At 42.9% G+C, this 12,712-nt stretch overlaps 1 protein-coding gene across 6 annotated transcripts in view; it reads left to right on the top strand.

Moving 5' to 3' along the window:
• Positions 1–41: 41 nt before the first annotated feature.
• Positions 42–12,712, top strand: part of GPLD1 (glycosylphosphatidylinositol specific phospholipase D1) — a 66,954-nt gene continuing 54,283 nt past the window's right edge. For 5 of the 6 annotated variants that reach the window (XR_006608135.1, XR_006608133.1, XR_006608134.1 and 2 more), the window contains exons 1-4: positions 42–205; positions 2,563–2,751; positions 3,147–3,229; positions 7,080–7,135. Coding sequence is in view for 3 of the 6 variants with exons in the window: in XM_045085107.1 (XP_044941042.1) it covers positions 2,657–2,751; positions 3,147–3,229; positions 7,080–7,135 (234 nt within the window). In the remaining 3 variants the exon portion in view is untranslated. Of the gene's footprint in view, positions 206–2,562; positions 2,752–3,002; positions 3,230–7,079; positions 7,136–12,712 lie in introns of those variants that run through there. The other variant, XM_004761253.3, reaches the window with a different exon arrangement.

Here is a 12,712-nt window from a genome sequence, read left to right as displayed (position 1 = left end):
GGAGGAGCGAGGTGGCGGCGGGAACGCGCCGGAGACGCGGGGACGCGGACTGGAGGCGGCGTAGGGGACGCGGAGCAGCGCCCTCTCCCGCGTCCTTGGCGCCGCAACTGGTCCTCGGCGCGCCGCCTCTCCCTCCGGCAGACGTGCGAAGGCTCCCCGGAGATGCACCTGCGGGCCTCACCCTGCCGCTCTCGAGTGCTCATTTGTAATTATTCCCTAGCTCCCCATCTGCTGCAAGCCAACCGCTCCTTCCCCCCACGACCCCCGCCCCCCTCCCCCCTCCCCCCTCCCCCCTCCCCAAATCTGTACGCCCTGCCGCTGGAATTTGTCCTGGGTCTGTGGATGCGCTGGTAGCGTCTGCCCCAGCTGCTAAGGGCATGATCCCCGCTCTTCATCGCCGCAGCTCCCGCGCACTTGGGATCTGGGCTGAGGGTTCTCTGCCCCGGCCAAGCGTGGCTCAGTGTGCTGACGCCTGGGTGTTTTTCTGGGAGTGTGTTTACGTATTTTCTCCATTTATTGGGAGCAAGGACCCCTCCCCCCGCCCCCGATGTGCCACAGAGCTTCCGGAGAGACCCCGGCTTGGCCCCAAACTCAGAATCTGTTGTTCACAAGCTCTGTGTGACCTTCGACAAATTACTTAACTTCAGTTCTTTTTCATGTAGAAAGTTCTCTGTTTTATTGTGAGATAACCTATAATTAATTGCTTAGCAGAGTTGCTACATTAAGTTCACAACGTTCAAAGTTCTCGTAGCTGCCCTAGAACAAGCCACTAGTTAAGTTAGGCCTCCAACTAGTCAGTGGGACTGTTTGTCAGAATTGAGTCAGCCGAGGCATACCTGCAAGTGACATGCGCCTGAGAATCTGGACGCAGGAGGGGAGTCGCAGCTTTAGTGAGGACACAGATGCGTATTTAGCAGGGCTGTCTTTGGCATCTGTAGGTTCAGGTCCAGCCCATTTCTATGCATTGATTTAGGATCACTAGTCTCTGCATCTCTCTTCTCCATTGCTGCTTCATTGAGTCTCTTGCTGTCTTTTCCGGAGCTGTGGGCTCTTCTACTTTCTCTGGGACGTTGAGTTCTTATTTGCAAAATGTAGAGGCAGTAACTTTAAGTTTTGACTTCGTTTTTTTGTTTGTTTTGTTTTTTTTGCTGAGCCGGCGTCACTCAGTCCCACATCTAGCAGAAGTGGGAACAGTGGCGTTCAATCTGTGTGTGTGTGTGTGTGTGTGTTGGCTCTTTCCTTCTATATTCTAGTGAAGGAATTGGGGGAGAGAGGACCTCGTGGAGGGGAGGATGCTGCCAGGTGGGTTATCACTGAGGATGGGGAGCCTGGCGTCGTTCCCTCTGCTGCCTGCAGAGGGCGCCCTGCTGCTGTGACAACTGTAGCCGCCTCTGGATCCCAAACCAGTCTGCTTATCTTCTTAAGGTTCTGTTTCAAACTGGGTGCAGTCCCTTTTCCAGCTGACTTCTCAAAAACGCCACTGCCTAGGGTCCATATATGGTCACCCTAGCAAACGTGTCTGTAAGCGTTCTTTGCTTTCTTCAAAAAAGGGCCCCTAGTACTTCTGGAGGCACACAAAACTGTTGCATTTCTTTTAAAAATCAGGGGGGAAATAAAAGAACTTTTAGGCCAACAGAGACGTATACTCTGACTTATTTTCAAGAAAGGGACCACAAAAACCAAAGTGCCTAAGTCCTAGGAAAGTCATGACATTGGCCTCCCCTTCTCTCTGACGGCCTTGTGCCCTCTGGGAGCCCCCTTTCAGAGTGGGAACAACCCCCCCCTCCCCCGGTTCCTGTCTTGCTGAAGGCTCCAATGCCTCCCAGAGCCTGGCTGGGTGTGATGGCTCAGTGAGGCCTATGAGGACAAGACCATTGGCTTTGGGGACCTTTCCTCTTCACCCGGCCTTGACCTGGGCACTTCCACCTCTACTCCCAGCCTTCTCCATGAGCTCCGCCATAAGGGGGGGATTAGACCCATGTATATAAAACACCCTCTTAGCCAAAGTCCATGGCCTCTGGCCTAAAACAGTCAGGAGAAGCTGGGCCCGGTGCCCTCAGGATTGGGAGAGAGCCATGGGCTTCTTTTCTTTGGGGCTTACAAGTGGCCAAGCTAAGGTTACAGAACAAACTTGGCAGACACCTAAGGTCCCAAATCATCCTATCTTCTCCTATTCTTCTCTTCCATTTGCTCACCTGAGCATGAGTACGGTTTCCTCCCACGCTTTCAGGATCTCCTTTCTTGCCTTTCACATGCAATCTGTATAATTTGAGCTGTAAGATCACCATCATTTCATGAAGAGCTTCTCCACATTTTTCCCATGGATTAAGTGCTGCAGACTAGATATCTACTTCTTGACGGTTATATTCTGAGAGTAGCATTTTCTGAATCCTTGTCACTTGGTCTTAAGTCTGTCCCGTGTCTCCCCGCCCCCCCTGCCACGGAATCAGCGTCTTTGCTTGGGGAGCAGGAATCTGAGCGTGCAGCAAGCTCGAGATAAGGGCCGTAAGAGCAGCCAGAAGCGAGAGACCAGAAGGCTTGCTCTTGCGTAATCCCATGCAGGTGTCGGTATCTGTTGCCCAATCCGGAACGAGAAGCCAGCGCCAGCTGATCATCATAAAAGCTCTCCCAGCGACTGTGGCTTCGGAGGCCAGGGATGCCGGGCCCCCTGATCCACGTGTGCGAAAGATGCCCGAGGGATCTGCCCTCTGAGCTGAGGTGGCCCAGCATGCGGACCCTCCATCTAGGCAGGTGAGTCTCTCTGTCTCTTTTTCTTTTTTTGAAGAAATTAACGCTTACAGACAAGTTTGCTAGGGTAACCATACTCCTTTGGTGTTAACAGGAAATCGGGAGGACACCCAGGTCAGAAAGTAGCCATGCCCCCTGCTCAGGACATTCACATTTCGGCTGATGGCTTTTTCCCTCTCCCAGGTGGAGTTTGTTTGCTGTTCTGGTGAAGTTAAACAGTAGTTAAACAGTTGACTGGGAAGTGTTATTATTTTGAAATGAGGCTTGGCTTCCCATGTCTGTGACCTGCTTAGAGGGAAAGCAGTGGATCTGGGCCCGGGTTTCAGGCCAGTTGCCACAGCTCTGAGCACTTTGTGTCCCCGAGGAGCAGCGAGTAACGAGGGCATGTCTGTTCGCAGGTTCTGGCTTGGCCTGCTGATCGCGCTGGGCTCCCTCTGCCCGGCAGGCTCGCCCTGCGGCATCTCCACGCACATCGAGATAGGTGAGTGCCTGCACCTGGCCATGGGATGCAGGATGCTAAGCCTGTCAGAGGGCGTTCAGGGAGAGATGTGGAGTCCGTGCCACGGATTGGTAACGAGCTTCCAGGACTGCAGTGAGCAGGGACCGGAGGCGGGTGGGTTCCATGTAGAGGCGGGCAGGAGGCTCGGGAACAACGCCTGGTTGATGATCCGGTCCCAGGCTGTTCCTCCGGGTGGGCGAACAGGAGGAGCTGGAGGAACTCGCGGCCGCCGTGCAGCAGGACGATAGCACGGGAGAGGAGGAAGATGGGTGGAACTCGCTGGGACTAAGGAATGTGTTTTTGTTGTTTTATATTTCCAAGTATGCATACAAAGCCACTGTGGCCATGGGAGTGGGTCCCCTGAGCCAAGATTTTGGCTTCAGGGAGGGCAAGGAAGCGAGGGAGTCTGACCACTGGCATTAGAGGAGCCCGGGGTGATGACAGGAGCTGGGGAGGGCAGGTTCGGGGCTGAAGGCCCAGTAGCAGGTACAGGCACATGGTGGATTTGGTTCTTGAAGTGTATTTGTAATATATATTTATTATATGTATAGTTTTTAAAATATTTATTTGACAGAGAGAGATCACAAGTACGCAGAGCAGCAGGCAGGGGGGTGGGGGGCGCGGGAGAGAAGCAGGCTCCCCGCCGAGCAGAGAGCCCGATGCGGGGCTCCATCCCAGGACCTGAGATCATGGCCTGAGCTGAAGGCAGAGGCTTTAACCCACTGAGCCACCCAGGCGCCTCTGTAATATATGTATATATTTTAAAAGATTTTATTTATTTGACAGAGACACACTGAGGGGGAAACACAAGCAGGGGGAGGAAGAGGAGAAGCAGGTTCCACACTGAGCAGGGAGCCCGATGTGGGGCTCGATCCCAGGACCCTGGCATCATGAGCTGCACCAAAGGCAGACATTTAACTGACTGGGCCACCTAGGCACCCCATTTGTAATTTTTTTTAACTCATGGAAAATGTAAGCCAATTTGTAATGCCATTAGAAACGTTTATATTCTATAACAGTTTTCAGATTGATTTCAACTATATCTGATGTCTGGGTTTTCTTTTAGATAAAAACAAGAATATTTTATAGTTAGGCCCCCTGGCCAGAAGGTACCAGTCAGAACAAGATCACAAATAAGGTGTGTAAACTTCCCAGTACCAAATAGACCAAGGTATTTATTGAGTTCTGGTGGGCAAGAATCTATGATCCCAGAATTTTGCCTCCTGAAAGGGCAGGAGAGGTCACTGAGCCCGGTCCCTGTACTTCACATACAAGGAAATAAATCTGGAGTCTCCCAGCTCGCTCGTTCGAGGGCTGGCCTAGGATTACAGCTCCTGAGAGCCAGGCCAGTGCTCTTTCCAAACACATTCATTGCTAAGAGGTAGTCAGGACACAATAGAAAGGAGAATTAGACCCAGCTTCTAATACCAGCTCTGCTGTACACTACGTGACTCAGAGCAGTTCATTCTTGGTGTGTTCCTCTTCTGTAAAGCAGCCAAACATCTCCATGAATTTGAAAGTTTTGTTCAAGCGTGGGTTCTTTGAGATTGAAATTGCTAAAACTAAAAGTGGGCTGAGAACAAGTATAAATGAAAATAGTCAAGAATAAGTATAAATGGAAAGTTTTTAATCTTTGGAATTTTTTAAATAAGATTTTATTTATTTACTTGACAGGTCACAGTAGGCAGAGAGGCAGGTAGAGAGAGAGAGAGGAGGAAGCAGGCTCCCTGCTGAGCAGAGAGCCTGATGAGGGGCTTGATCCCAGGACCTCAAGGCCACAACCCGAGCCGAAGGCAGAGGCTTAGCCCTCTGAGCCACCCAGGTGCCCCAATCTTGAGAATTTAAACACAGATGAAATATGAAATCTTTTTTTTTTTTTTTAAAGATTTTATTTATTTGACAGGCAGATGTCACAAGTAGGCAGAGAGTCCGGCGGAGAGAGAGGAGGAAGCAGGCTCCCTGCCGAGCAGAGAGACCAACTTGGGGCTTGATCCCAGGACCCTGGGATCATGACCTGAGCCGAAGGCAGAGGCCTTAACCCACTGAGCCACACAGGTGCCCGTGAAATATGAAATCATATAACTGCTTGCCTTTTTTCAGTGGGTGCCAAAGATCCTAATAGATTATGCTGGATATATGTTTCGTATATATTAATCTATTAATACAATATTAAACATAGTAGTATATTATATATAAATATCTATTAAACATGTTTATAAGATTTATTAAATGCAAACATATTATCAGTCTATATATTATGAATATATAAATATCAACACATTACCATTGACTATAACACATTACCATTCAATATATATTGAATATATTAAAATGTAAACAATATTTAATAAAAATATATAACAAATATATGAATATATCTATTAAATATAAATATAAAATTAAATATATACATTATATTACCTATTCTATATATGATATGAATATATAAATATTAATATATTATCAATATATTAAATACATTAACATAAAACTTCGTTTATGTGAACATAATTGAAGACCATTCGTAACCAGCACAGATTTTGAGGAGTCGTATGTGAGAGACAAAACTCCAACATCTGCCAGTTATTTAGAGGATTTTGTAAGTTTCTTGGTTCACATTGTCACTCCTTACATAAAGCCTGTCGGGAGGCGGATGGTTCTGTGAGTTAGTTGGGATGTTGTGCGGTGGTTTGCAGCTGGAAATCCCCCAGTCCTGTGTACAGGTTACTGGTGTGGGCTGGGAGCCTGTGGCTTCTCGTGTTATGCTTAGAGGAGTGGCTCTATTTTTGTATGATTTACAAAGCTGGATGTGATTCACAACAGGAGTAAGGTGTCCCCTTCGAATGTGCCTTCACAAGGCATGTTTGTCTTAGAGATTCTAGGAAGATTCAGGGTGTGTGTGTCTGTGTTGGTGTGTGGGTGGAGCAGGTGACCTGGGATGATTTTTTTTTTTTTTGGTCCATCTACTGTGGCCCAACTGATGATAAAACATTTGAGAGTAATTGACTCATCCGTGGTTTTTGGCCATGTGTCCTATTTCCTGCTGAGGGTCCTTTACCTCGGTGGGTTGTTGAGGCAAAATAAAATGAAGACACCGGCTATTTACTGAGCTCCTACCGTGTGTCAGCTACTGTGCTCATCACCTCACATGTATTTTGTGTGACCCTCTCAGCACATCTGTAAGGTGGGAATTATTGACTTCCTTTTACCTGGGAGGGAACTGAGCCCTAGCTTTAGCAGGGCGTTGGTGCCAGATAAGCAGAAGCTTCAAATCACCATACAAACTTGATTTGTGTTTTAGCAATATAAATGTCATCTGAATCTTATCATGCCTAACGAAAGTGGCTAGTGAGTTCACACTTAATTTTCGTTTCTCCCTTCCTTGACAGAGTAACAAAATTATTTCCCCTTTCCTTTATTTTTTTTTAAAGATTTTTATTGATTTATTAGAGCACGAGCTGGGGGAGAAGCAGAGGCAGAGGGAGAAGCAGACTCCTTGCTGAGCAGGGAACCCAGTGTGGGGCTTGATCCTAGGACCCTGGGACCATGACCAGAGCTGAAGGCAGACGCTTAACTGACTGGGCCACCTGGAGGCCCTTATTTAAGAGAGAGGGAGAGAGAGGAGGGGCAGAGGGGGAGGGAGAGTCTTAAGCAGACTCCATGCTGAACATGGAGCCTGACTTGGGGCTTGATCCCACAACCTGAGAGGAAACCAAGAGTGTAATACACAACCGACTGCACCACCCCTACACCCCCATTTTCTTTTAAAATATCTTGAATAAGTTCTGTTTCAGCTACAATTGAATTTAATTGATTTACTTATTTCTCTCAGGACACAGAGCTCTGGAGTTTCTCCACCTTCAGGATGGGAGAGTTAACTACAAAGAGGTATGAAGTTTAATTTTTTTCCTCATTCCTTGTGCATTAACTCTCTTCCATTGGTGCCAAAATAAAGGTCCTAACAGATATTTAGGCAATAATTTTAGGAGTCAATTTTTTTCTTGATAAAACATTGATCTTTAGGGTTATAAAAGGTGTATGTCCCATCTAGTACCTCTTGAACATATATATATATATTATATATATATATACATACAATACATATACTTGAATATACATTATATATATTTCTATTATATAACATATATAGAGTTTATACTTGAGCATACATACTATATATTATATAATTAAAATATTTTAATACTATTATATATTTATTTTTGTATGTATAACATATATAACTTATATGTAATTATATGCATTATATATAACTTAAATAGTATCACTAGAATATTTTAATGATGAATCAAGATTTGAAGAATTGAGAGAGAACTTTTTAAATGGTACATCTTTTTGCTTTTACAAAGAGAGGTCATGCCTGAGATAAATTATTTTTCCTCTTGACTGTAATCCTATAAAAATTGCACCAGCACAAGGAGCAGGGAATGTTTATTCAGAAGTTTGCTTTGAGATGCTGGTCTGTGTCTCCTCCCACTGTATTCTTGGCAAGACTATCCGATGGCTTTCTTGTACTCATCCTCAACTTGGTTCTGTTCTGACGCTATACACTCGTTCTAGGCTAAATAATGTTTTGTGCAAAGATGATTCTTAATACTTATATTTGGTAATAGAGATTAATATTCCTGGTGACATCAGAATTGAATCAAATTATTACCAGTAAGTCTCTGTAATTCAGTATGGAAAGCAGGATGGCAAGATATCTGAAATCTGTCATATTGTCAAACCACTTTTAGACATTAGTTTCAGCTTTCTTACTTGGCAATTGAATAGTGTTTGATTATCTTCATTGACCCTGGGATGAGGAGAGGAGCAAGAACCTGCTGAGTTCATCATGTGAACAATGAGTCGTGAGTGTGTGCAGAGCAATTATCTCATGGAGATACACTGTATTATTAACTTAATTTGAAATGTGTGAGCTGGACACCTCTCCTTCCCCTCTGTATCGGGTCCTAATGCAGATACTGATGTCATCATTGGAAATGACTACGTGCCCTGAGTGCTTACACTCCACCTTCAGTTTCTGAGGGTCGCACTGCCTTACCTCTTATGATACACCCGATGCCTTTTCATGATGCAGTTTGTATCTCTGTATGTGGGACTTGTTGTAGTGTCTCTTTCTCCCCATTCGCACCTGCTCTTTGGGGACTTCTGGACTCCCTGGGGTCTGAATTTTGTTGGTTCTGGAATTATCTTTTGTTAATATATCCAGAGTTGACTGCTCTTTGAAGCCTTTGACTTACACAAAGAGAATAATGCATGAAGCTGAGAAAATCAGAGTATTAATTTATAAGAACTGTCAGAAGCAAGTTCACCTCATGTTGGTGGTCATTATTGCCCTGATACTTTTTTCCTATCCTTTTCTTATTTAGTCTTCAAGTGTAGTTGACAGATACTGCTATATTGCATATGTACAACACAGTAACTCAACACTTCCGCACATTGCTGTGTGCTCACCACTGAGAAGTGTGGTCGCCACCTGTCACCATGTGTTATCACAATATCACTCATGGTGTCCCCTGTGCTGTACTTTTTGTTTCCATGACTTATAACCGGAAGCTTGTACCTTAAATTCCTTCGCCTATTTTGCTGATTCCTTCCCTACCCTCCACCTTCCCTCTGGTAACCAGCAGTTTCTTCTCTGTATTTAAAAGGCTGTTTGTTCATGTATTTCTTAGATTCCACACGCACATGAATTCATACGGTATTTGTCTTTCTGGGACTTACTTCATTTAGCATAATAACCTCTAGGTCCATCTGTGTTGTCACAGATTTTATTCTATTCTATTCTATTTTATTCTATTTTATTCCTGAGTAGTAGTCCTCGTGTGTGTGTGTGTGTGTGTGTGTGTGTGTGTGTGTGTGTGTGTAATCACATCTCCTCTCTCCATTCACATATCTATGGATACCTGGATTGTTTCTATAGTTTGACTATAAAATCAGGTGCATGTATCTTTCTTAATTAGTGTTCTTATTTTCTTGGGTAAATACCCAGCAATGGAATTACTGGATCCTCTGGTATTTCTATTTTTAATTTTTCGAGAAGCGTCCATACTAAGTTTACAGTGCCTGCACCAGTTTACATACCCACCAACAGTGTACAACAATTCCTTTTTCTCCACATCGTCATCAACACTTATTTCTTGTCTTTTTGATATTAGCCATCCTGACAAGTGTAAGGTGATAATCTCATTGTGGCTTTGGTTTGCATCTCCCCACTGATGAGTAATGTTGAACTTTTTTTCATATGTGTATTGGCCATCTGTAGGTCTTCTATGGAAAAATGTCCTCAAGTCATCTGTTTCTTATGGGATTGCTAAAGGGTGTGTGTATGTTTGTGTGTGTGTGTGTGTGTGTGCGTGCGCGCGCGCACAGTTATAGAAGTTCTTTCTAAAGTTTGGATATTAAACTTTTATTGGATGTATCATTTGAAGATATCTTCCTCCATTCAGTAAGTTACTTTGTTGTTCTGTTGTGTTCTTTTGTCTTTTTTTTTTTCCTGTGCAAAATCTTATTATTTTGGCATAGTTGCAGTAGTTTATTTTTCTTTTGCTTCCTTTGCCTCAAGAGACCTATCCATAAATATGTTGCTAAAGCCAATGTCCTATTTTTCTTCTACCTGTATTTTCTTCTAGAATTTTTATGGTTTCAGGTCTCACATTCAGATCTTTAATCTATTTTATTTTTGTGTTTGGTTTAAGAAAATGGCCCAGTTTCATTCTTCAGCATGTTGCTGTCCAGCTTTCCCAGCAACATTTCTTGAAAACACTCTTTTTCTCATTGTATATTATGACTCTTTTTTCATAGATTAATTGACTAAGTGAGGGTTTATTTCTGGGCTTTCTATTCCATTCCGTTCATCTATGTGTCTGTTTTGGTGCCAATACCATACATTTTCATTACTGTAGCTTTGTAGTGTATCTTGAATTCTGGGGTTGTGATATCTCCAGTTTTGTCCTCCTTTCTCGCGATTTCTTTGGCTATTTGGGGTCTTTTGTTATTCCATACAAATTTTAGTATTGTTTGTTCTAGTTCTGTGAAAAATGCCATTGGTATTTTTATGGGAATTGCATTAAACTGTAGATTGCTTTGGGTAATATGGACGTTTCCACAATATTAATCCTTCAAATCCATGAGTACAGAAATTCTTTCCATTTGTTTGTGTCATGTTCAGCTTCTTTCTTCAATATCTTACAGTTTTCAGAGTATAGGTTTTTCACGTCCTTGGTTAAATTTATTCCTCGATACTTTATAGTTCTTGGTGCAATTGTAAATGAGATTGTTTTCCTAATTTTTCTTTTTGCTCTGTCATTATGAACAAATAGAATTGCCACAAATTTCTACATACTAATTTTGTATCCTGCCACTTTACTGAATACCTTTATTCTAATAGCTTCTTCGGTAGTCTTTAGGGTTTTCTATATATAGTATCATGTCGTCTGCAAAGAGTGACCAATTTACTTCTTTCTTACCAGTTTGGATGCCTTTTGTTTTCTTGTTTGATAGTAGCAGTTAGGACTTCCAGTACTCTGTTGAATAAAAGTGGTGAGAGCAGACATCCTTGTCTTGTGTCTGACCTTAGGAGAAAGGCTCTCAGTTTTTCCCCCATTGAGAAGGATGTTAGCTCTGGGTTTTTCATGGAAACCTTTATTATGTTGAAGCATGGTTCTTCTAAATCCACTTTAGTGACAGTTTTATCACAAAGGTACTGTATCAGATTCTTTTTCTAGAGCTCTTTAGATAATCTTAATGTGATATGTCACATTGATTTAAGAATATTGAACTACCCTTGAATCCCAGGAATAAATCCCACTTGATCATGGTCAATGGTCCTTTTAACACACTGTTGAATTTGGTTTGGTAATAAGTGTTGAGGATTTCTGCATCTGTGGTCGTCAGGGATACTGGCCTGTAATTCCCTTTTTTTAGTGTTGTCTTTGTCTGGTTTTGGAATCAGGGTAAAGCTGGCCTTGTGAAATGGATTTGGAAGTTTTCCTTCCTGTTCTATTTTTTTGAATAGTTTGAGAATAGGGATGAATTCTTCTTTAAATGTTTGGTAGTACTTCACCTGTGAAGCCATTTGGTCCTGGCCTTGTTTTTTTTTTTTAAAGATTTATTTATTTATTTATTTGACAAACAGATCACAAGTAGGCAGAGAGGCAGGCAGAGAGAGAGGAGGAAGCAGGCTCCCCGCTGTGCAGAGAGCCTGATGCGGGGCTCGATCCCAGGACCCTGGGCTCATGACCTGAGCCGAAGGCAGAGGCTTTAACCCACTGAGCCACCTAGGCACCCCTGGTCCTGGACTTTTGTTGAGGAATTTTTTGATTACAGATTCAGTTTTTTTTACTAATAACTGGTCTGTTCATATTTTCTTTTTCTTCTTGGTTCAGTTTTGGCAGATTGTATGTTTCTAGGAATTTATCCCTCTTTTCTAGTTTCTCCAATTTGTTACGTAACGTTTCATAGTATTGTTTAATAATTCTTTGTATTTCCGTGGTGTTGGTTGTTATTTCACCTTTTCTGATTTTATCGAGTGCTTGCTCTTTCTTGAGGAGTCCGGCTAAATGTTTATCAGTCGTGTTTATCTTCTCAAAGAACTAACTCTTGGTTTCATTGATAAAAAATAATTTTGTTCACTTATTTCCACTCTAAACTTTATTATCTCCTTTCTTCTACTTACTTTGGGCTTTGTTGGTTATTCTCTTTCTAGTTCCTTTGGATAAAGATTTGATTGCTTTTTTGAGACTTTTCTTGTTTCTTATAATAGGCCTGTACTACTGTAAGCTTCTTTCCTATCCCAAAGATTTTTTTTTTTTTTAAGTAGGTTCTATACCCCACATGGGGCTTCAACTCATGACCCTGAGACCTTAGAGTCCTGTGCTCTACCAACCAGGCCAGCCAGGTGTCCCCACAAGGATTTTCAGTCATTTGTGTGTCTTTATGTGTTGTTTCATTTCCTCTCTGACTTCGTCATTGACCATCCAATGTCACTAGCATGTCGTTTAGTGTCCTTTTGTTTCTCCCTTAGGTTTTTTTTTTTATAGTTGATTACTAGTTTCCTACTGTGATGGTTGGATTCACTATATAGATTTAATTTCTATAAAAATAGACATAATTTGCTATTTTAACCGTGAAATCCTACAACGGTAGTTATTTGGTTGGTGCTGTCTTCTCTACCCCGCTTCCTCCTGCCTGCAGGAGAGATTTGTCCTTTTGTGACTAGAGAACTGAGAGATGCTCGCTGTAAAACACTCAGACAACGGATGTTGACGCTTGGCTTTATATCATTCTAGACATTGTTTTTTAATTTATTAGTACTTCCCCCCAAATTACACTCTACACACTGTGCAACTTGCTACTTTTCATTGAATATATTGGTGATATCTTTCCATGTCAAAAAAGATGTTGAGAATCAATTAGAACAATTACATATTTTTCTATTACCGT

This window comes from Mustela putorius, unplaced genomic scaffold (assembly GCF_011764305.1).
Source record: "Mustela putorius furo isolate JIRA1106 unplaced genomic scaffold, ASM1176430v1.1 tig00000831_pilon_pilon_pilon, whole genome shotgun sequence".
In the NCBI taxonomy this organism is placed as follows: Eukaryota; Metazoa; Chordata; class Mammalia; order Carnivora; family Mustelidae; genus Mustela; species Mustela putorius.
Note: the sequence above shows the minus strand (reverse complement) of the source record. Positions and strands in the feature narration are given on the sequence as shown.